At 41.3% G+C, this 25,677-nt stretch overlaps 1 protein-coding gene across 2 annotated transcripts in view; it reads left to right on the top strand.

The window, feature by feature from the left end:
- PCSK2 (proprotein convertase subtilisin/kexin type 2) overlaps nt 1-25,677 on the top strand; it is a 103,302-nt gene that overhangs the window by 887 nt on the left and 76,738 nt on the right. The window contains exon 2 of one of the 2 annotated variants that reach the window (XM_064446729.1): nt 20,635-20,739. The exons of the other annotated variant lie outside the window; for it this stretch is intronic. Coding sequence (XP_064302799.1) covers nt 20,635-20,739 — 105 coding nt within the window. The remainder of the gene's footprint in view (nt 1-20,634; nt 20,740-25,677) is intronic. 2 annotated transcript variants of the gene reach the window in all.

The raw sequence follows: 25,677 nt of genomic DNA, 5'->3' as shown, positions 1-25,677 counted from the left end.
TGACTTACGATGTAAACATCCTCCAATTGAGCTCCCATCCTGCCGGGTCGGGAGTTGGGGCTGGGCGCAGGAGCGGCCGGGGCCGCCCAGGGCTTCCTGTGCACGGCTGCAGTTGAAACTGCTCGGAGCACTTGAAAAAATAATTAAAGCCGCATCTCCACGGAGAAGCTTGCACGCAATTTAAATGGAAGATGTCATAGGGATTTTGACACTGAAGTTTGTGAGGCAGGTGGCTTCTTAATATCTCTGTTATTTTCACAGAGAAACGGGATGCCCCTAAGCTGAAGAAACTGCTTAATATTAAGCGCGATAAGCAATCAGTCCTTATGACTAATGAATGTAAGCTGGGAAAGTTTAAGTGTTATTGGAGGTTTTTTCCTCTCCTGAGGTCCTAGGAAATCTGAGGTAGCCACAGTGGCAGGGAGTCTCTCCCCGGCTCCTGAGGAGCCCAGCTCCCCTAGAAATCTCTCCCATTCAAATAATAATTAGATCTCTAAATATTCTAGGGTCCTGTCAGATCTGGGGTGAGGACAGAGAGAAACTAGTAGAATGCCCTGGTCAATATAATTCCTGGCAGACTTAATGCCCAAGCACCACTCGGCTTGGAGGAGCACAGAGGGAAAGCGAGCTGCGAGCATTGCTGCTGCTTGTTTGGGTTTTTTTCTTTCCCTGGTAGTTATGTAATGAAAGCCTGATCCCACTTCCAAGGAAATGAATGAGAATGGCACCCTGACCTTGGGTGAGTGAAATGTATTAAGACCTTGATTAAAAAAACCCTACCTCCCCCCAACCACCCCAAAAAACCTATATGAAGTGAGACTCCCGTCCTTGGGCTGCCTTGTCCTTATTTCTCTAATTAGCCCCCACTGGAGTTGAGACAAGATCATTGTTGCTTTGACCTAGCCAACTCCTGCTGCTGCTGCTAAGATGTTTTTGTTTTGAGTTTACAGCCTTGTCCTGATAGTGACAGAGCTGGGCTGCTGATGCCCTTGGGAAAGGATCCATTGTGGGGATTAGGTCTTGTTAAATGAAACTTAGATATGGCTTTTTGGTCAACAGTTTCCCCTTTCTATTCCCCTCCTGTTTGCACTCCCTTTCTCCTATCCTGGGGATATCTGACTGATAAGGCCTTGCAAGGAGTGAAAGGTACTTCTCTGCATAGCTGAATTTCTTATTACTTTTGCTAGATGCTTTCAAATGATCCTGTGACCCACGTGGGGAAGAGAGGGGATTTTGTAGTCTGAAGAAGTGCAGTGTCTGGGCTGTTAAAATCTTCCTCCCTTCTACCATGCCTCTCCCCAGAGTGCCTTGAGCACATTAGGAGACATACAGATTCTTCAGGGTTATCAGTCTTGTAGTTTCTCTCGGTAGAGAGCTGGAGGGAAGTCCCTCAGGTGTGTAAAAGAAGAGTACCTGCTTTCCAATACATGCTGCGGAGGTGCTGTTGCCTGTGGATGTGGGTGTCTCTAGGAATGAAGCCTAGCAGCCGTGGCGTGATGTGCGTGTGTGCTTGCAGGGTGGGGGGTTAGATGGTGGCGGTGGCTCCTGTACTGAGCACGTGCTGTCCCAAGAGGTTTCTATGTTACATCATCCTGGTCCCTGAAAAGCTAGAGAGCGTCTCAACCCTCCTCCTCAAACGCCAGAGAAAATAGCACCCTGCTATCTGCAAGGTGGTAATTTCAGGGAATAGGAAAAGTTCATAGGGTTTGGCATTTAGCTGTGTTTGTCAGAGAGGCTGATAGCAATCTCTGTTCTGCAGGGGAAGTATGTAACTGGGCTTGGGTGGCAAGTCAGGCATTAATAAAAGCTCGTGCCATCTACTCCAGTGTCTTTTCATCATTGCTGAAGAGTCTCCTAATCTGTTTTGCTACCATCAGGCTTGTCTAGCGTCTCCACTTACGGTCTGCAGACGGTATCATGGCGATAACAACAGTGCAGAAAGTTGAACGTGGCCATGTGTTTGTATGAAAACAGAGCTGTTAGTGGTAAGCTCTCAGGGGAAAGCACCATGTGTAGATATGCTGTCTAATTAAATATTTAAAAAATACCAGGGAAAAACCAAATTATACCACGTGGAGAAGTGATCTTTGCATACTTCAACTACGTGTACTGTCTGGACAATATGAGTTATTTCTTATACTAAATTCAGTTACCTTTTCCCATATCAGAAAGAGCCATTGTCAGAAAATAAGCACCTTTATTTCAGTGCAGGTACTTTCCCAGTAGGAGCACAAGGGCAGATTCAGCTTTTTTCTGTGTGTGGATTTAAGACATGTGAGAGAGATTTCTTTTATGTATGCTGTGTATCACAGACCTCTTTTAACATTACTTTATAGAAGCTGATTTTTAAATCACGTATTCTTAATGCACAAGCTTTTTACTTAACAGTCTCTGAGCAAGTGCATGTTACATTTACTTAACAGATTTCTGTAGAAATAAAAGAGAAAATATTGCCTTGAAGATTAATGTTATAAACTGTGTGATGTGCTTTCTAATTAATTCTTTGGCCATGTTTCCTACCATCATTCTGAAACCACTACAAGACCTCAGGTGGGCTGAAAGATGTCCTTTAAATTCAGTGCTTGATGAATTGATGAAGAAGGGCTTGGTACTTATGTAAACAGGTACATATAGGATCCTAACATGAGACAGAATCTCAAAAACACTGGCCACTTTTTGTTTAACCTTGCCTGAATTAATCCCGAACACAGACCTCTTTGCAACTCTGATTCTGTTCTTTAAATTTTTAATATTTGCAATTTTTCAATCCATTTGTACCTGCTAAAATTGATATTTATATATTCCTAGTGAAACAGATACTGTGATAGAGCATATTCTTTTCTTAACATGGTTAGCCATACCGTCTTCGAACATTCAGGAGTCATGAGGTTGCCCCCCTAATAGCTACATGTTAAATTGTGAGAACTGTGAAAGGAACAACTTCCCCCCCACACTTGTTTTTTTTCCTTCCTGCATGGTTGCTACCAGAATACACTTCTTAATGCATGCTGAAAAAAGCTGCTTTCTGACCTTGCCTTCTAGCTTTTAATTAATTTCTAACAAGGGGAGTTGGAAGAAGCATTTGGAAAGGTCTCCTAATTGGAGATCATAGTTTAGACATCTCTCTTCATTTCATCAACAGCACTGAGACAATCTACAAAATGCCACCATAGCTAAATATTCCACTTCTGGTAGTGCTGAGGTAAAGGGTTTTAAACACTTGACATACAGTGGCCTCAGATTATTTTAAAATAAGAACCAAACAACGATTTCAAAACATGGAGAATTTTATGTGCCCCAAAGCTGGTGTCTTTTTCCCTTGATGTATCACCTGATCACCTTTCCCTCTAAATCTTGCAAAACCCAGCATACCTCTCACAGCTGTGTCTTTTCTACTTCCCATTTTCCCATAGGAGGCTGCTGGTTGAGGACCAAGCTTTCTGGAGCTGGCCAGAATTTTCTGGATGAAATGTTGGGAGCTTTGGGTTTTTTTGCATTGCACAAATACAGCCTTATCAAAAGCAAAACTTAACAGATAAAGAAGCTATATTTCTTGCTGCAGCAGCCCACTTCTCTGCATCTAGGCTGGGTGCCTGAGAGGTGCGAGTTGACGTGATGAAGGCAGACCAGGAAGCAGAATAATAGGTTTGCAGCCTTGGGAGCTCTTTGCAGGGATCTCCTCCAGGTATCCTGAAATTTCATCCTGGTGTCAGCACGCTAAAGCTCTGAAAATCCCTTCCTGTGTAGATCAGCTCCTAAATCTGGAGAAGACATGTTTGTCTAGCGTGATATTTAAGGTGAGAGGCTATGCTGCTGCATGGCCAGAATGCACTGTGATGATCGCACAGGATTCTGTGCATGTAAAAAATGCTGTCTACGAATGTGTGCCTGTATATATGTTTATATGCATACCTGTGTCCCTTTTTCCCTAATTACTGATGCATGGAGCAAAGAAGAAGAAAGGTGAATTCTTAGCCAGGCTCCTGGCTGACCCTGTATGCATGTGTGTATATATTAACCAGCCAATTTGTGCACATATATGATGGTCCATACTTGACAGATAAACATGCTTGTGTTGCCTTCACATGTACTGCTAACCCAAGCGCTCAAAGTGTTAGTTCTGACCAGGTGAAGGTAGCATGGAGGGTGCAGACATGCTCCAGTGTGGAAACAGATGCTGAAGCAATGGAGCATCCCATGCAAAGAGGAGGCAGAGCCCAGGCCTCACCACGTAGGCCCACTGTAGACCAAGGACTTAAGATCAAGCCTCAGACTGCAGTGTTTCTGTGTGCTAATATGTGATTAATAATTAATTAGCTTTGTGTTTTATGCTGGCCTGGAGGAAAGGATGTTTGTTGCAAAAGTAATCCTTTATTATGGAAACAGAAAAACCTCTTGGAAATGGAAGGTACAATGTAAATTTTTTGAGGAAACCAAGAGCTTTCATTTCCTAGATTTCACTGTTGCAATTTTATGTTACTAAGGTAAAAAAAAAGCAAATTCCATGCAAACGCTGATTGTGCAACTGCTGAGATTTCAGTAGATCATCTCACCATAGCAGTGAATGCTTCAGTTTCCAAAAAAGAGTCTGAGATGATGTGTTTAAATTAGGGGGAAGAAGCAATTAACTGGCAGGAAAAGTTTAATCCTGCTGTGGAAAGGCACACTGCTGAGTAGTGAGAGAGACTGCCCTTTTCCTGAAAAGCCCTGGAAGAAAGTAACTGGGGAGATGCAGAGGGAGTAGCCATCTGTGTTTGGAGGGATTGTTGTCAGCTCCTCATGGGTAGAGTCCAGGAATATCACTGGGCACAGACGGGGAAGTCCCGTTTGCTCCTTTTTACACTTGGGAGAAATATTAGTGGAATTAAATCAGAGCTTTCCTGTGGTAGTGGAGTTTGCCACATATGCGGAAATATTGTTTCTTATGCTTTTTGATTTGGGCTTTTTTTAAAATTTTATTTTGCATTCTGCCTTGGATGCAGAAACAGCCTCTGTTACTTAAATGTACTCATTTATGTATGTGAAAGCTGTGAACTATCAACAAGAAGAATAATGTAAACCATAGGCTCAATTACATCCCTAACCCAGTTTCTGTAGAGCTCCTTCTCTACCAGAGACTCAAACTGACTGCTTGTTGGAGGTGAGTGTTCTGTTGGAAGTATAAAATAATTACCTTGTCAGGTGTTCATAGCATTTGTTATGTAAGTGTAAAACAAGAAGGTCAGACTCTCCTACTGTAGATCCCAGCTGTAATTGCTCTATTACTGTTTTCAATACATGATGTGGTTCTGTTTCTTGGCAAAACATGCACATTAAACCTTACCTTTACAGATATGTTTTGTTTTGTTTCTGAGCTACAGCTCAGTAAACAAAGATGTGAAATTCGGGCTATTTATAAATCTGCCTGCATTTATAATTTTTATTTACTTCATATCGCTTGAACTCATTGGTGATATTGAACATGTCGAGACCCAGGAAATGTGCTGCAAGTAATTCTTTTTTTCACTTGTTTTTTTTTTTTTGATGCTGCGACCGAACTGGGGATGTGCAGTTATTTTTTTGATTTAAATTATCTTTAGTTTTGCCCTGTCAAGGAGAAAAATAGAAAACACATGAAGAAGCAAATAGCATTTCCAGAGTGCTGTGATCCCAGCATACCAAAATCGACTAGCCTGCAGTCTAGCCCTGAGTTCCTGCCCAGTAAAAGCTTGGTGTGGTGTGGTGTGAAGGCACCAGAGCCAGCTTTCTGCTATGAGAAGTAGCTCCAGGCCTGAGGGGCTTAAGCAGCTGAGGAACATTAGTGCTTAAAGCTTCAGCTTCCCAGGTTATTTCCCTCCTTTGTACACCTCTGTGTAAAAGAATCATGATGGCATGTGGAGAACTCTGTGCTGAGCAAATGAGGTTCAGGATTTGTACTGGGAGAGACAGGATTAGGAAACGGATCTCTGGCTTTGTTTCCTTCACATTGAGTCTGCCACTTCCTTAGCTATTTCAAAGGTATCAGCACTAGATAAACAAAGATCACTAGTATGGTATCATTGTCCTGCTGTCAATTTGGGATCTACTTCCTTCTGCCCAGATAGCTTTCTTGTAGATGACTTTCAGGCTATTTCTGGACTCTGCAACATATGGATATGTTCATATGTATGTGTTTGAACTTTGGTATCCTGTATGCTGTGGCTCTGTCTGGGGCCCTGTTTGAAGCTCTCATTCCTCCGAGTAGGGTTTTCACGTGTTGAGAGCAGTCTGAGAGACATTTGTAAGAGCCAATATGGATATCTGTCGCTATTACCTACACCAAGTTGAATTTGTCCCCAGACCTGAGGTTGCAGAGCTGTGCAGCAAAAGGATAACTGTTTTTGTAACAGTATCCTGCCTTAAAGACTTGGTTTTTGGTATCAGGCCAGAGGGACAGATCCTATTGCTGTGCCTACAACCAGATGGTTTAGGTTACTGCGAATGAGGTAGAGCATTTTGTTTCTATCTCGGGAGTTCAAATCCAGAGTAAAACTCTAGGCCAAAATGAATTGTCAATTCACTCCCAGCTCAAAGTTATTCCATTTGAGAACCTGTGGCATCCTTGGCATTTGTTTATTAGCAGGCAAGTGGTCCCAGAGACTGACTGTGCTGCAGGGCTTGGCTCCTTCAGAAAAGTACTGAGGTCCATTGTGGGGTGCTTGAATTTGTTACCTTTTAGAAGAACTAACCTGTGTTTATAAGAACTATCCTTCTCACAAAATACGGCTGGTGACAAGATGTAACACCCTTACCCACTCTTAGAAAACTTTTACTGCTGTAACTGTACTGATGTAGTTAAAAAGGGAAAAGAAATCCACTTGCAGTGCTGTTACTGTCAGTGTAGGAATGCTAACATCTTTAACTCATTCCACATCAGAACATTATTCACAGAAATTTTGCTTAAACTAGAGCTTTTACCAGTAAGACCGTGTTGATTTAAAAAACAAAACAAAACAAAACCAATAACAAAAAGGGAAAAATATAGTATAAGACTTCCTGGAATAGTTGTACTGGTAATACTTCATAATGTAGCTAAGGAGAATTTTGCATGTGACTCTCCCTAATCCATCTATGGAATTATTCCAATTAAAATTAATCCATGCAACTCAAAATTTAAAATGCTGGTAATAAAGTACTTACAAAGTAGTTGTTGAAATATATGTAGAATTTATTTGGTAGATAGTTTTAATAAGTAAGTCCGGAGAAATGTCCATGCTCATGGAAAATTCTGTGACCTGGAAGTCAAGCCAAAATGAATGATAAATTCTGTCAGCTCTTATTAAAATATTATGCCTGGGAAACACTCTTGAGCAGTTCCAGTCCGCAACATGGGTGGCTAGTTTCTGTGAGAGCTGTAGTAACAAACTCAGTGCTGTAGTTAATGGATCTAAAATTTACCTTTGTCCTGTAATGCTATCCTAGTCATCAGAAACCCTTTTCTTTTTTTTCTTTTTCTTTCAACTTTTTCAAATAATTAAATGGGTCAGGTCTCTATAGGATGCTGGCTGCATGGTGGCTATAAATATTGCAGTGAGCAGCCCAGAGCTTCCATCCATCACTGGCCTCTGGTGGGAGGAAGCCAAACTGCTTGACTGTTTGTCAAAGACAAGGTTTCTCTAAGTAACCTGAAGCAGTCTGGTGTGTTGCTTTTGTAAATCAAGGCAAGTTCTACACTTAACTCGCCTAAGTTCGTTGAAAAAGCTAACCCTGTACTACTGAAATGGGGATTTAATTTCAGCTCAGCAGTCCCAGGCTGTGCTTTGGGACAGAGTGCACTGTCCCAGAGAGAGCTGGTTCTGGTGGTGTGCCGTGAAATTCTGCATGACCATCACACACAGTTTATCAGCCAGCATGAAATCCAGTTTGGTCATGGATTTATGACAGTAGCTCAAAAGTCTGAACTCAGCTGAACTCTGGCTGTGTTTAGCAAGTAGGAGGAGCTCGGATCTAAAAAGGGAAATTATGAGCTAGCCCAGTCTTACCATTTGTACACTGGGATTGTAAGCAAATAAATTAGGTAGTGATAGCTGTAGTTTACACACTGAAGGACTGAACTGGCCTGTAATGTTTTTTGTCATGTATTACCTACCTTCTCAAACAAAACTTCTGTGTAAATGTTACTTTCTTAACTACTTTGTCCACAGAAAGCAAATGGAAGGCGTGACCTCAGTGTTTACATCAAACTAGTCAGCAAGTGTGTTGTAGATATTCATGGCTGAACCAGATTATTTGCTTGCCTGATGAGTAAAATGGTAATATGTCAGAGCTGCTTTCTCCTGGCATATAGAATCAAACTATATAAACCTGAAACCCAACAAGTATATATTTAATTATTATTATTATTAAGTAGAGAAACTGGTACTGTTATTAGATGGGTGTTGGATATCAAAGTAGAGCCAAACAGGTGAATTTCTTCCTTGTATGGGTAGCAAAAAGAAGTGGGATATAGCCTCCCCTCTTCTGATGACAGAGGATCCTCCTGTCTGCCTGTTCGCTCTTTATGAAACACCAGTGAAATGAAGGGGTGTGATTCTGAAATCTGCTCTATGGATAAGCACTGTCTGTCATGTACTGTGCAACACTGAGTGCAGCAGAAGCTTCTTTTTAAGGCTTTTAGCTGCAGCCAAAATATAGTGAATTAGCCATAACCAGAACTGGTAGATTCCCATTGGTCCCACAGGGACCTTTTGCTTCCATGTGTCAGTCAATTTTAGAAATGTGTGTCAACTAGATTTAGTGATTTACAGGTTACTCTGAACCAATTGTAAAGCAGAATTGTCAGTTTTGAATTTGGGTAAAAAATCAGAACCTGAACATATTTGCAGATTTGTAAGAATGGGTTATTAGAATTGGTGGAATGACAGCCGTGGGTCAGGACATCAACTGAATTTTGGTCTTCACAGCATTTCAGTCTATTAATTTTTGCATTACCATTTACATTCCAAAACTTCACAGGCAAATGTACTTTTCTTAACTGTAAAACCAATTTCTCCTACAATTCAGATATAGTTCAGAGTAAAACCTGGACAGAGCAGCAAGTGGATTATTTTTTCCTCTTTCTTCTCATGAGAATTAAAAAAAAAAATCCCCCTTTTTTCCTTCTAACTGAACATATTAACATTAAAGGAGTTGTGCCTTGGTAGGGAAACTGGTATTCCAGGCTCTAAAGGCTGAAATGTGCTGATGTAATAAAAGCAAGATAACATATCAGCACACATTGGATTGACCACAATTTCTGCCAGCAATAAACTTGTCATTTATTAATTAGTAGTAACAAACAGTAGAAGGCTTACTTCACAGCTGCCTTGAAAGGTCAATGAGGTTGGTCCTGGGCGGAAGAGGTGGTGGTGCTATTTTCTTCCTTTTCTCATCATTATTGCAGGCATCAAGGTAGATTTGGGTCATCCTTTTTCTTCAGTCTAATACAGAGCTCTTGAAGCCACTCAGAGCAGTTAGTCTCTGTTGTGAAGTGATGGTCGTACTGTTGTGTCCTGGAGCCAAGAGGAGTGCTCTGGAGTTCACGATGGCATAAGTAATGGAAGAATTTGCCTCTGACCTGGTCTTGTAATAGTGGGGATTAATGTCTGTGACTTTCTCTTAGCAGAGTCAAGCAACTTTACAAAAATAAGGAAAACAGCAGTGTCCCAAAATTTCTCTTTTCTGTGGCTCTACTAAAAATGTTTTTCTTAAAGCTTCCTTGTCTTGCTCTTCTCAAGCCTACTATCTTAAGTTTAAAAAAAAAAAAACGGCAACAGTGTACACCCCTCTCCCACCCCATACTTTAATGTCACAGTTTTGCTTCTAATTGTTACCTATCAGCCGCTCTCCCAGGAAGCACATCTTTTTCTTCAGGAGTTGATTGCTTCTCTGGGAATGGGAGGGCTTGTTCAATGTGGTCTAACAACAGAAACCTCTCTGTGAAGCACTTTCTGTCAATCGGCTACGGCTTGGCAGCATAGCATTAAACAGACATGGAGAAAAAAGTAAAGAATAAAGCTTTGGAATAGAAAGAGAGCTACAAATCTTCCTTAAGTGTTGGTAAGGGCTAGCATCTTTGCATTAGTGCAATTCACCTTTTCTGCTTCCTTGAATGGCTCATATCAGTAACCAACTAATTTTGGTCTGAGCTGCTTTCATAGCACTACTTCATTATAGCTTGAGTTCATGGCATTGCTTTTTGGTGCCACATTAGCTGAGTACTTGCACACATTTGTCCTACACACTTTGCTACGTGGACATAGATTTAAAAATAATGCTGAAGTGCTCTGCTAAAACGTCAGTGAGTAGCCATGTCTTGCCCCCTCTCCATTCTTAATATACAAGAACCAGTAATTCTTGGCTGGGACACGCTACAGCTTAATGCTATTTTGAAAATGGCAAACTTTATCTCATGGCTTTTATCTCAGTGTTTCTAGAGCTGATGTGCCACCAGGTTCCAGTGTGACTGTTTGGTTACGTGCCTAAAAGAAGAGCTGGTTTGTAGATCAGGAATGAGGCAGAGGCCTTTGTTAGCAGTGCTAATTGCTGTCAGCAGCATTGATGCAGCTTAGTTAGAACTGTGCTGTGGTCACTTCAATTTGCAGACTATAACTAAATGAAGCTATTTCTTATAATATGAATTTTCCCTAAGGCAGTTGTACTGATATGAAGAAGAGATTTCCATCATGTATTATTTAAACATATTAAAATATTTACTAAGTATCTCTTGCTAAAGAGGTATCTGATTATATACATATATATTGTATGTGTAGATACACCCATTAATATATGTTGACAACGGTACTTGGCATTTTATAATTATAGTTTTAGAGCACAGTCTGTGGTGCTGTGCAAACATTAATTAAATGAATTCTATCAATAAATAAAATAAGTAAACAAGTACGTATTAGGCTATACCATTTTATATGCAAAGCAACTGAAAAAACCAATATTACAGCTGTAATTGCCTGAGATTCTCCTAATACTAGGAGGTGCTGAAGTTACCCAGTGTATTGGGTTTGTGTGGCAAGGTTTTGGCAGCAGGGGTCTACAGGGGTGGCTTCTGTGCGAAGCTGCTAGAAGCTTCCCCGTGTCTGACAGAGCTAGTGCCAGCCGGCTCTGAGATGGACTTGCTGCTGTCCAAAGCTGACCCTGTCAGCGACAGTGGTAGCTCCTCTGGGATAACATATTTAAGAAGGGGGAAAATAACTGCACAACAGCAATTGCAGCCAGAGAGAGGAATGAGAATATGTGAGAGGAACAACCCCACAGACACCAAGGTTGGTGAAGAAGGAGGGGGAGAGAGGTGCTCCAGGCACCTGAGCAGAGGTTCCCTTGCAGCCCATGGTGAAGACCATGGTGAGGCAGGCTGTCCCCTTGCAGCCCACGGAGGTCCATGGTGGAGCAGATATCCCCCTGCAGCCTGTGGGGGACCCCATGCTGGAGCAGGTGGATGCCTGAAGGAGGCTGTGATCCATGGGAAGCCTGCACTGGAGCAGGCTCCTGGCAGGAGCTGTGGACCCGTGGAAAGAGGAGCCCACGCTGGAGCAGGTTTGTTGGCAGGACTTGTGACCCTGCAGGGACCCATGCTGGAGCGGTCTGTCCCTGAAGGACTGCACCCCGTGGACAGGACCCATGCTGGAGCAGTTTGTGAAGAACTGCAGCCCATGAGAAGGAGGGCTGTCTCCTATGGGAGGGACCATATGCTGGAGCAGGGGAAAAGTGTGAGGAGTCCTCCCCCTGAGGAGGAAGGAGTGGCAGAGACAATGTGATGAACTGACTACAACGCCCATTCCCCATCCCCCTGTGCTGCTAGCAGGGAGGATGTAGGGAAATCAGGGGTGAAAATGAGCCCAGGAAGAAGGGATGGGTGGGAGGAAGGTGTTTTAAAATTTGGTTTGACTTCTCATTACCCTACTCTGATGTGATAATAAATTAAACTAATATCCCCAAGTTGAGTTTGTTTTGCTCATGACAGTAATTAGTGAATGATCTCTCCCCATCCTTATCTCAATGTACAAGCCTTTCATTATATTTTCTCTCCCCTGTTCAGCTGAGGAGGGGAGTGAGAAAGTGGCTCTGATGGGCACCTGGTGTCCATCAGGGTCAACCCACCACACCCAGCATCTCTGAAGAGCAGACTCTTGGAGCATTGGCCAGGGCTAAGCTACAAGGCCTATTTAGGATACAGCTGGAACTCATGTGATTTTTAGTCCTGGCTCTGTCCTACAGCAGAGAGGGAAGGCACAAGTTAAATGGTCCTGGATAAAATTATCTTGGTGAGAAGGTTATTTGAGGTGTTAAAACTTTCACAGAGTATTATAATCTTGGGAGATGCTTTGAAAACAGAAAAGAGCCTTGAAGGAGTGGCAGGATACATAGAGGAGCCCCATTGCTCCAAGCAGGAGACTGGCATGAATAGCAAAAGTTTTGTTCACCTTTGGTCATAAAATGTAGAACTGGCAAAATCACTTTTGGGACACCGTTATTTTTTTTCCCTTGTTATTCTTAAAGCATTGACTGTTACAAGCTAAATGAACTACAGTTAGGTAACTGGGTCAAACACTGACTGGCTTTCTGGCTGTGATGCTATTAACACTGCACAGTTAAGGAGCAATAATTCCTTGAAGTCACTACTAACATGAGCAAGTTAAGTCTAGAAGAGTGCCCCTAAAGGGTGTTTGGAGTCTTAATTTCTGTTTGTCTTTTTCTGGGTTTTTTTTGGGGTGCTTTTGCGGGGTGTGTGTTTTGTGTCTTTTTCTGGTTTTTGTTTTTTTTTAACAGGGTAAGTAAAATTCTCCCGAATTGTGGAAAAATTTCATTTTGTGCTACTGATACCTGTTTTAAGAATGTAATTGATTCAGCTTCTGATGGAATCATATTTATTTATTATTCTAAATGATGTGAATGTTTATCTGTTATGTGTGTGGTTGTTATGGAGCCATGTAACTGAATGATTGTGGAGGGGTCTGTCTCATTTTCCCAGTGGCTGTTTGTTGCTGCTAAAAATGACAACACAACTCTTAGATGCTCACAGTGACTTTTCTGGGTGCTGACCTCCAGGATTCATCCTGGTGCCTGGGGCTTGGATGAGGTGCTCTTCTTGCAGGATCCTCCACACCTATGTAAGAGAACATAATGATGATTGCTAAGCCTTCACTTCAGGCTTTCAGCCAAACAGCAGCAATCACCCACTCCAGGTAATGAGCATCTGTATTAATCCAGACAGTCCAATGTGAGTGCTAGGGTATAGGCAACAACATTCTCCTCTTCTCCAAATCTGGAAAGTGTCCTGCTTTCAACAGTGCATGTGGTAGAATTGATAATGGGTTTTATGGTTACTGGGGAGTAACAGATAAAACTCTGAAATACACAGATCCATTCACATAAACTAGAATAACTCTTTTAAAAGCCTCAAATGGCTTCCACAATTCACTGATAAAACTATCAGCAAATCCACAATCTCGTCACTGATAACTTATGACTGTTACGTGCTTGCTGGATGAAGCTCTTCAGTGACAAACTTAACAGCAATATAAATACAGTAGAACATTAAACCTTTATGATTCATTCAGTTGCAAATCAAATTCCAAATATTGCAGACCTGCAACCAAACTAATGGAGCAGCGTTCTGTAAGTAGCTGGAAGTACTTTGTGGGATAATGTAAGAACAAAACTGATGAGAAAATCAGAATTAGACATTTAACATTAGAACTGATCTACCTGAATGTGGACAGCTGTGCTCCTCTTAGAGTGTAAGAGGTGCTCCTGGGACTCAACTCTGCTCATTTTAACATGGTGACCTCAAATAGGTCAGATGAATCATGCTCTGAAGGTGCCTCTTTTTTTGCCATGAATTGTGGGGGGGAGCTCAGATGGATTCCACATGGACAGACTGGACGTGTAAGTGTAACAGCAGTCCATGACTGGTTCCATTTCTTCCATTTACTTCCCTGTATTTACTAAACCCCTCATGTCTGACTGTTGGAAAGACTGTTTAAACTTGTGGTTGGTGCATGCAAGAGGGACTAGACAAAAGGCTTTATTTTGGATAAAATAAGATCCAAAGGAATGTATTCTGCAAAGTCTTTAGATATCACATTTGACTTTATATGGTTTCTAGAGGAAAAGACATTTCACTGTGGGCATGAGGGAACCTTTCAGAAACCATTGGAAACCACTTCTACTGGCTTGAGAAAGACACAAAAGAAATTCTTAAGCAAGGTTTCTATGTTGTTACAGGATAACCAATATCTTAAATCACAATAACAGGTAGCCTTGGTACTATGCATAATACAATATTTCCATTGGCTTCTGGAAAAAAGGAAAAACAAACAGATTGATCTCTCAACTAAGTAGTCACAGTCCTTTCTTATTACCATGGCCTGTTGCTGATTCCCTTAAAAGGTGGCTGGATGTGCAAATGAACCAGAGCTGAAAACATATAAGTATCTAAGGCATTCTGAGTTGTTTTGTGGGAGAAATGTTGTACTGTGTGTTAATCAGTTGATTTCACAAGGATCATCATCTGATGATGTTTTAATATGAGATATACATTTTGGGGGTGTTAAAACTATTGCTAGCCACCTCCACCTGCCAGATTTGCCAAGACAAGCAGATTAGGCTTTGGTGGAGGCAGCTAAATAAGAGGTGCAATGAGAAATGAGCCAGGAAGACTGAGTCATAACACTCAGACCTGGACTTGACTGTGCTTCAGGGCTGTTTGGAGCTTGTGCAGATCCCTAGGTCCACCTGAGAGCCTTATGCTGAGCCTTCAGAGTAATTATAGCACAGTAATGAGAAAGTGTGAAATCCTTGCCTGGGGCTGTGGGGACACAGTGGACTGGATTTCATGTTGGGTAAGCTCTGGCACAGCTTTAGTTCTCTCTGCTATTTCGCATTTCTGAGCTAACATTTGAATTAATCCTTTCTTGTTCGTGCCTTGTTCTGTCTTATTTTGATGCCTGGGTCTGCCTGCTGGCTCTACTCTTACGTGGCCCTCATTGCAATAGTGAGTGCCTTTGAGTTCAGACTTGGATCCCATCTGTGTATTTAAAAGTAAAATGATTTCTAATGCTAATTGGAGTGCGGGAAAATGAGAGAAAGAGTTTAAAAATTCATATTGAATATTTATAAGGATCCTCAGTGCATTTGGTGAAGCTGGGATGAAAAGGTTTCTAAAAGGTTTCTAATTTCTGCTGGGAGGCACTTTGTTGTGCTTCAGCTATAATGGCAACTGAAGGAGTTGTTTATGGGGCCTGTGAAGGCTCCAAATACATTTACTTGTGCCAGGTTTAGGTAGTATTTTCTGTTGGTGTAATTAGTGAGCAGTAATGGGATGAAAGAACTCACCTGTGCAGATTTATGGCCTCTTTTAAAGTCAGGAGCTGTGCTTGGGTTCTGTGGGGGAGAGATGCTTTGTGTTACGCTTTTTTTTTTTTAAATCTGGGGCATGGGTATTGGCTTTTTCCCTCGGAACATATAAAGGGTTTCTTTAGCACCAATGTTTGTTTGAACCCTCATGTGCCTGGCCACATATTCATGCTAAGGCAGGCAAGGGGCGCTGAGGAGGGCGTTTGTCAGTCTGGCGGGATGAGGGCTTTCTGTGAATCTTGTTCACTGCCAGATCCATTTATACTGATTTTGGTGATGGTTGAACAAGGTGACCCTGGGATAACTTCTTAAAAATCACCCTTTGCTTGTATTATTTAAATGATTTTGCTCAAAAGAAAGTTGTTATAGGCTGTTGTCTCCATTGGTAACTTGGGAGAGGAACCTTAACAATAGGTTCAAGTAAGCTGGTTTTACAATATTACAGTATCAGGGAGAAATAATTGAAAATTATGCACAAAAACTAGCAGTGTACTGTAGGGGTGCTGTGTTGGATGATACAGCTTGAAAGGCTGCATGGGAAGACTAGGCAGAGATCAGTCCAATTAAAATAGGTGGGGGCAATCCAATCTGTTCTTAAGCTTTCTGTGGGTACCATAATTTGCTTGAGAGATGTATGTAGATAGAGCCCTGAAACAAGTGAGTAAAATTTAATGTTAAAGATCAGCAAGATCAGCCTGGGAACCAAGGTTCCTCTTTATTTTTGTGTTGTATTTGTCACCCCTTAAAACTAGAGACAGGCTGTGAATGCTGGAACTCTCACTGAGATCCAGATAAAGTACCAATGCCACTGGCAGCTTTATTCAACATATTTTAAAATTATTTTTTATTTTTAATTTTAGCATTTATTTCTGCTTTGTAATACCTTTGCTCTCACGTGATGCTGATGCTTTTACAGTTGTTTTCAGTGTTAGCTCTGCCCAAGGTGGCCCCAGTGCTGCTGTTTTAGAGTGAGGAAAGTGTCTGCATTTAGTCTTTCTGTGGCTTCTTTTCTTTAAACCCCTGCACCGCTTTGCAGCTGGTACTGATGTCCTTTGCTTTCACACAGGCAAAACTACATCTGGTGTCACTGTGTATATTGTCCAAGACAAGACTAAAAAAGAAGGGCAGTTTGATTTTTCTCTGTCAAGTAGACAAAATGGGATGGGAGCCATGTGTACTTGCCCAATCCTAGATCAGGTGCCTGTGAGGGGCAGGCTGCCTTATACCTGATTTTTCCTTCTCAGAACAGATCAGTAGTTGAGGGCTCAGCAGTAGACAGTGTCTTCCCCCCCTGCCCCCCTCCTCCCTTTCAATACCAGGGAATGACTGCCCAGAAGCAATGCCTGGCAGGGCAGAATTGCAGCTGCCTATTTACAGCCCTTCTTCCTGGGAGTAGCATCTGGGGCAGCACAGAGCAAATTTCCTGCTCTCTTTTCTTGCTGGGGAAAGATTGTCAGATGTAAGGAGCAGAGTGCACAAAGGCTGGGTACCACGAATTTAACTTATTTTTATGTCAATAGTAATCACACCTGGACTTGTCTGGTGGAGCAGTAGTTTGAGAACAGCCAAGATACCTGAGTCGGAGGTATCAGTGCTAAAACTTTGTGCAGTATGAAGCATTTCCTTCTTCCTTCTACACTGAACTGTACATCGTAGCCATTTTGCTTTCTAGTTAAGTGTCTTCCATTTAAAGAGTTTTTCTTTGCTCCATTTAGTTCAACACTGGATTTTAAAAAGTTATTTTCCAGTCCACATCCTTTTCAGGAAGGAGATTAAACAGGATTTTACCCTTACTTTAGATATTATAGTTAATAACCACAACAAGGCTGCAGATCTGAAGAAGGGGAGGAGATAGGTGGATATATATGGTTTTGCTCTACTTGCTTGTATGGTTTTGCTTGTATGTATTTTTCATCAGTAATTTTATACAAATATTGCAAGAAATGAACTGCCTGTAATTCCTGAGATTCTCGGAGTCCTACTTTGTACTGGACCATATTTATACATCAAGGCAATAGTAGGCCCTTTTCTAACTCTAAATAATCCTCCTCACTTGAATGTTCAAGTCCTTTCCAGTAATTAGAGATCTTACATAACTGCTAACTTTTCTCTGAGGGCAGGAAGCTTTGCTTCTGTCTTTCTGTAAGAACCTGAGCAACCACGCTGAATGCATTATTTCCCCATGTTACATGCAGAGCCTGCTGCTGAAACAGGAATTTTACTCAAATATGATTCCAGCTTTACAATAAGAATATTACAGAGTAGCTATTGCTGGTGATACTTTGGAGTTTTTTATGTACAGGAGCCCTTCTGTTTCCATTTCACTTCATCACATGCACTGTTCATTTTGCTATTTGCTATTTTGCTCTAGCTCCAAATCAGAGTAGACCTCCTGGAGAAGCTAATAGTAGGAATGTAAACCCCACTGGGAGCTACCTCTGTCCTGCTGTTTGGTTGCTGTAGAGGAGTTACTGACTCAGTAGCAGGAGTTCATCAAAACCAGAGCACTTCAGTGGTTGCTTGTGGTATTCGCAGTTTCAAGACATGTGACATTTTAGGCCCTTTGCTGTCATCCAACTTCTCTTGCACGTACTTTCATTAATTTTAAGGATTTATTGAAGAGTTTAGATTCTTCCTGCAAATTGTTATGTTTCTGCTATTAATGATTTGCAATCCATGGTGTTTGATCATGCCACATTTCAGGTATTGCTTCACTTAGCTGCCTTTGTCTGGCCCCCCAATTTCCTTGAACGAGTATGAAAACCATGCGAACTGTAAAATATGAGTTCCTCAAAAATTACTGGAATGTCTGTGGAAGGAGTGGAATAGTTTAAATCAAACTTATTCATGATTTTGTCCGTACATCTGGTCATTGTTGTACTAGCAGTAATTGCTTTTGCTTATGGTCAGACTTGAATACACTGGCTTTAAAAGTTTACTATATGATATATCGCTTAATTCCAAGTGGCAGTAGAAACTAACCCCATACATAACACACAGTCAGTGTTCTTTTTTTGTATTTCTAGATACCTTCAAAATTGCTGAGAATCTTCCTTAATGGAAGAACATCAAGATCAATATTTGACTGGAATTGATTTGAATGGTTGATACTGAGATAAAAAGAAGGAAAATGGCCTGATTTCATTGAGAGAATTAGAGGGGTAATTGGACTACAGCTTGCGCACTACAAGATGGTTTTCAAGCTGTAACTGATCTGGCTATTTGGATTTTTTTCCCCTGCATATTTTTGAGTTGTAGAGTTAATATATCAGATATGGGGGAGGGGCCATTTCCTGGACAATCAGATTGCCCAGCTCTGGATTATGGAAACATCTTATTATCCACTTGGTAAAAATGACAAGGTTACACTTGTTAAACATAAAACATAAATTTGCTTTTAAAAAGAAATTACCTAAACCCAGACAGAATTTGAGTCTTGAGAGCTGTGGCTCTGAGGATGGATGTGAAGAGTAGACTTCCCATGTGCTTTCGTAGCCTCATTTCTCCTTCTGCCTCAGCTGTTGTATTCTTCACATGTGTATGGAGCTGATGAAAAATATTCTGGTTGTTTGCCCAGAAGAGCTCTCCAGTCAGCCCTGCAAATCAGCTCTAAGGGATCATAACAATTTTGATGAAATCTCCTTAACCTTTTATATACACACTTAAAAAGAGGTCTTTTTATCAGAACAGAATGCTTTGATTTTTTTAAAAGTTAGTTTTCATTCATGTATTGCAAGTCATAGACAATGGAATTTTAAAAGTGAAAATAAAATGCTTTGATTTCATTAATATTAAATGTTTCAATTAACATAAAAAGGGCTTTGTAGAGGAAAAATAAAATTTGGTTGCATTCCAAAAATGAGTGAGGTTTTAAACTTTCAGAATTCACTGCAAATCTTCCATTCCCACACCAATCCACAAGTACACCAAAATATTTTTGTGGAACTGCACCCGATATAGTGATAAATCTAATGAAACATGAGATAGGTCCATAGAAGGAAAATTATATTTGTGAACTGCATATACCCATATACAGGAACAGAATCTGTTTTATGGCAGCAAGATCCTGCTACCCCTATTCAACCCAGGTTTTCACAATGAATGTTCTATCTAGCTGTCAGTCTCACTTTTTCAGTAAAGAACTCTGAACTGCTAAGAGGTTTATGTTATCATGAAGTATAGATAATAAAAAGGAGAGGAACAGGGCTGTCATGGCTGTTTTGGAATATCTCTTTCAAGTAGATATTTTACATGCAGGATAGTCTAACCTTTGAAGTTGAAATGTTCACAGCATTAACATATAAATTCCCAACAAGGGCCCATTTTTTCCCCAACTATTGCAAAGAGAGGCTTAGTTTAAAAATACGCAGTTACTTGCTTAGATTTTAACATTCAATCAGAATCTCCCTATTAAGTTGGAAAGGGGAAAAAGCTTTAGAATTTAATGGAGCTTTCTAATTGACTGCTGGAGGTGGGGTGCTGTTCTCCTAGCACCGTGTCTTTTAGCCTTCTTAAAGCTAAATGTCTACTAGCCTTCCAGTCACTCCCTGCCAATCCCATGGAGAGAGATGCATTTAATAATGGATATGCAGCTTCCTTCCCTGGCACCTGCCTTAGCTGGGGCTGGAAAGTCCTTAGGAGGTGTTTGCTTGCTGCCTAAATGTCTTAAGACCATAAAGCTGTGCAAGACTGTTCCCATCTGAACACTGCGAGCTGTCTGCTTTCTTAATATTCTTTTCATGTTCCATTTGCTGATATTCAGAAGAAATTCCAAATACCATATTTTTCAGAGAGTGGAAATCACTCTCCTCTCTGCCTTACCGCTTACAATATCAGCTTGGGTGCATTGTAACAGCTCAGAAAAACACTTGTGAAATGCCTTATTGCTGAAGAATGACTTGTGGTAGTTTCCAATCATTTGCAGTTTATTTTGTTCTTTTATTCTGGCTTTTTCAGGAAATAGGAAATAATCCTGATGTGATTGGGGAAACACTTGGGAAGTATTGGCACTGTTGACCTTAAACATAAAGTGAAAATAGTACCGAGTGAAATTATGCATTGTAAACCTATAGCAAATAACTTTAATGCTGCTGGGCACACTTTTCAAAATTAACTTAGAAGTGACATTCTCAAGAGTGATTTGGGCCCTTTGACATAACTCTTCATGAGTCTTGTTGCAGACTCGAGTCACTTCACAGGTAAAAGTTTTCCATGTCATCCTTATTAGTAGCCAATAGCTCCATGATATTTTTTTCTCTTTCTCAGCTCCCTTTTTTAGCTACTGGATACTTCTTTTATCATAATGGCATTGCCAAGGCCAGAAGACGACGCAGTCTTCAACACAAGCTTCATCTGGAAAAGGATTCCAGGGTGAGTATTTCATTATGTGCATCTATCATGTTTTCTTTGTGACACAGACACAGAATATTTTTTATGAGATCAGAGTGCTGATCAAATCTGTGGTTATGGCTACCTTTTTTCTTCCCCATGCTTGTTGCAAGTCTGGTGACTGCTGTATGCACACACATTGCAAACTACCTCAGCATTTATTTTTATTTCACTAATACTCTTATGTTCTCTGCGATGTATCCTCTCTCCAGTGAGACTCAGTGATGCCATAGTCTTCAGGACGTCTCTGTACTGTGGGGATCCCACAGTCGTCCCCCTACGCATCCTTCTAGTCTGTGGGTCATCCAGCCCAGAATTCCTTGTGGTGTGAATGGTGGCATTTTCTCTGCAGTCACACTGGGACTTTTTCTCAGGGAATTGTGTACATTCCAGATGCTAAGGGAGTGTATGCTGAAAACCTCTATTTCTTTTAGAGTCTCTTGTTCGCAGTTGGCAAACAGTGTGCTTGGTTTTCAGAAGTATAAACCACTCAGAAAGGAAAGGCCCCTCTTGCAGAAGGCTATGAGCTGGCCCTAGCAAATTCTTCTTTTTTTCCAGAGTTCTTACACCAGTATAATAATGGGCTGGAGTGCGGCCAGGTAGCACAAAAAGTGTATTTACTGCCCAAAGAAAGTAGATAAGCCTGAGGAATGATATCATGACAGCAAATAGATTATTTGTTAATCCTTCTGTAGGTTTTGACCTCTCTGTATTGTGAGCAAGGGGGGGCGGGGGAATCTTAGTCCAGACAGAATTCAATTGCCAGATATTATATGGTATTGGAACACCTATGAAATTGAAAAACTGAGTAGGAAGAAAAGAAAAATAAGGTAAATAGGATTATAATGGTTGTTGTGACACCAGAGCAAGCAAGGTCTGATGAATTCCTAGCTTAATTTTCCTACTTCTGCAGAAATTTCAAGTGCTTCTGGGCACAGGTCCAACTGGGAGGAACATGACTCCTAGGTCCTGCGGCTGGAAGCCATGTGAGTGAACTACACAGGTTCCAGGTGCTGCTTGCCCCCATCACTTCATCCCGAGATGCTGAGTGCTGGCAGGTTCCCTGGGCTGCTGCTGATCTTCCAGTGCTCTGAGGTGCCACTTCCTGGTCCCCTTCTCTAAAGCTGGTACCAGCTATGAGGAAGAGACCCATTCAACCTGCTTTGAATAGAAATTCTCAGGCTTCCCTCATTTGTTTACCAAGGAGGGATCAGAAAGTAAACCATTCAGAAATCATCTACAATTAGTGGATACTAATTAAATGTCCCAAGAGGGGTGTCTTTCATTTCCCTGAACCACTCAACCTTGTTAAGAGCCATTTCAGAAAAAACATACAACTAAGTGAGTACAGTGTGAACTAGTGACTGAGTAGAGTCATTGTGGAGGTGGCTCTGTACTGGAAATAAATATTTCTGTAAGCCCCTGAATATCTTCCAAATATCTGTGATATTTGTTTGAATCCACCAATTCTCACTGCAGCCTCAGTATTACATGGCTGAGCACTCCCATACTAGTTCCAGACTGGCTCTGGCGTTGACTACCTCTAGACTAAGTGTCTGCACTGCTATTAAGAACAGCTTAAATGAATCTACCATCTTGTGCAGAGATGTTCTCTTTTGCAGTCACCTGATATTTGCAGTCTCTAGACACTTAGTTGACTTCTGTCACATGCAATGAAATCCCATTTTTGCTGTTCATCTCCACTTTGTCCTGGTGCTGTGTACCCATGGTTCGTCTCTCCTTGGCTCTTCCTTTGATCTCAGGGAATAAAGCCCTGTGTTTAAATAACTAAGAATATCTCCAACGTGAAGAAAAGGATGATCCTGGGTGTATCCTGACCTTGTGAGTTATACTGGAGGATGGAAGCAACATTTCGTTTCTATACGTAACATGACATTTTCTCATCTAGCCCTCTTACTTACTCTGTCCTGCTGGATAGTCCTTGAGCTCTTATGATACCGTATAGGTCAGTTGCTTTTTGTAATACAGTTTGAGAGCAATTAAAATCATTACTCTTATTTCCCTTCTTTATTTTTTTTGTGGAGTTTGGAGAAGTCATTAAAATTCCTGTTATATTTGCATATAAGTGGAAACATGAGTTGCGTTGACAGTACTTAATTTCAAACTTCAAAAATAATTTCTAAATTTAATGGCAGCTTTCTAGACCATTTACATTTAATTTCACTTAGCAACAATGTCAGCACTGTCAGGGTTAATATGTTAATGCAAGAAGCCAAGAATAAAATGTTTCTGTTGTCAGGCTAGCCAGGAAGCAAACTTCCACTACAGGGCCTTACAAATCTCTCAGGAACCACTGTGGTAAATGCTGTAGTTGCTTAGCCTTACCCAAATGTTGTGAGAAAGTGGGCTGCAGTTATTCTGTATACTTTCTGCTTTTAAGGAGATGACAATTCCTAGCTAATTTTAATTATTAGTTGAAAAACAGCACAGATGTTCACTCAATTAATTAATGTTCTTTAATCAAGTAAGTCCCTTGAGAAACCATGTCAAATTTTCAAGAGTCTGAGGAGTTACATGGCAGAGCATTATGCTAACAGGTTAATGCACCATTTTCATGCTCTGCATGTCTTTTAAAATGCTTGAAAAAGCTTTGTTGTGTGAAAGTTACTGTGTGTTTTTACCAAAATAATTTGGAGATATGCTAAACATACATAGTGGTTGGGTGATAAACATCATCGCTGTCAAGGGGGTGGGAATAGAGCATTATTAAGATACCTTCCTAGAGATCAAGCAAGAACTCAATCTTTGTTCTGAGGAACAGCCTCAAATTTTATGGATTTGACATTATTTAGTACATCAGTATTGGTGAAGCCTGAAGCAGTACTGGCAGCAGGTGAAGGCATATGTAATAGTGTCATATAGTGTGTTGTGCTATTGAACAGTTCAAGAAGAAAGTGCAGACTCATGAAGCACCATGGCTTTTGCTGGTAGTACAGTCCTCTCAAGGATCCTTACTGTCAGGATGGCAAATGCCACAGTGAATTGAACTACTGCAAATGAAGACTGTTTACTCTGAGGTATGGAGAACCTTCCAGGAGAGGTTTGCTCAGAAACAATTCTTTTGTGTCAGTTGCAAATTCCAATGATTTCCAGGTGCACTTCGGTTTTATTATTTTACCATATGTACCTTTGCCAAATAGATTTTGGGTGGAAAAAAGTCCCTTTAATGTTTTTATACACTAAAGCTGGAATTTTTGATGAGATAAGACGTAGCAGCAAGATATCCAGCATTCTCCATGCAAAATTGCATTTTAATCTGCTTTTATCTGTTAATTGTTTCAGCTGAAATTTCTCAGACCGAAAAGTCAGCCATTAGGCTTGGTTTGCCTTGGGAAGCTTCACTTAAGTAGCTGCTGTACTTTTCCCTGGAGCTGCAGGCAGTGAGGCAGGCCTTGCCATGACCCATGGATGCAGGCAGCTGGGAGGAGGTGATAACAGGGGGCAAGGGCCCCAAGTGACATAAAGCCAATGAGGAGTCTGAGTAGACTGGGATGGACGTCAGCGTGAAGGTGAGGAGGGAGTAAGTGGGACAGGTTGGAACAAGAGCCCAGAATCAGAAAAAGGTTGAGTGATGTGGGTATGGAGCAGCCCATGAGCTGAGGAGGACATGGAGAAGCACAGAGATAGACTTGAGAGATGGGGTGTTCTGCACTGACATCAAAGCATCCTGCCTCCTGAGTGCAGTCATAATACAACCTTAGAGCTAGATGACCTTTTCCAAGGGAGCCTTCCCTGCAAGCAAAGGGAAATACAGCTTCTGTAAGACCAAACTTTGTTTTTAGTTATGAGGAACAATTGTATTCAACAAAGCATGTTTCATCAGCGTGATTGCTCTGGAAAAGTAAATCAGAAATACAGAGGTACTTCATACTGTCTTGTTTGTTAGGTTTCCTGCCTCTGGAAGTACAGCAGAGGCAGGATGGAATGCAGAGACCATTCCTGCTCTACCGTAGCTGTGAAAGAAAACCATGGGATTTGCTTCATTTTGATGTTCAAAACAGACTCAGATTCTGGCCTCCTATGGAGAGACGCAGCTGTATTATTAATAAATATTTTGAAAAGTGGCCACATCAGTAAAAGGAAAGAAAAAATGCACAGCCTTTGTTACCTTTCAGAGGAATACTTTTGTATTTTGCTGTTGTTGGGTATCTTCTGTTAGTAAATAGTCTTCCACTGAAGGAGCAAGAGTTGAAATACAGTTTATTCTCTCAAAGATTATTTTGCTTTCTTTCAAGTTTTAGATAAAGGGAGAAAGGGAGACTTGTCTGATACCCATGCTGGTACAGGAGTCTGGGGAGGGCAGATGCATAGCTTCCTTAATGCGTAGTCTCTAGGTGCCCAGGGTTAACAGTACGCCTAAACTGCTTTTGTCATGGGACAAGGGAAGGAAGGGGGGCTGTAAATGCAGACGATTTAAGCTTTTAATGAAACAAATAAAAATCTTCCATATCCCTCCTCACCTCAGATCCTTCCCATGTCCCCTTTAACATGACTGGCATGCGGTTGGACCGTTGCAACCTGTGAAGGCAGAAGTGTCTGTGATGCCAGGCAGGGGGTTACCAAGTACTGCCAGAGCTGGGTATTTCATCCATGGTCACCTTACAGGGGGGAAGAGGGCTGGCAGCTTGGAAAAAGCTCAGCTTAACAAGCAGCAGCCCTTGGTGATGGTAGTGTAATATAAGTCAACTTTCAGTGCCCTTTCTGGCAGTGTTAATGACAGGCTTTTGCCTCACTCCCTTAGATCCCAGCACAGATCTTCCCCTTTGCAAAAATGAAAATCTTACTGGTAAGATCAGGAGAACCAATTTTCCCTAGTGCTCCTGTAGGTGTAGAGTACAGTGACCTGGGGATGCAAGGGGTAGGAGCTGTGGTAGCTTGCCTTGTAGATTTGTTCAGATC

This window comes from Phalacrocorax carbo, chromosome 3 (assembly GCF_963921805.1).
Source record: "Phalacrocorax carbo chromosome 3, bPhaCar2.1, whole genome shotgun sequence".
Lineage (NCBI taxonomy): Eukaryota > Metazoa > Chordata > Aves > Suliformes > Phalacrocoracidae > Phalacrocorax > Phalacrocorax carbo.
The sequence above is the reverse complement of the archived record's forward strand: the minus strand, read 5'-3'. Positions and strand labels throughout refer to the sequence as shown.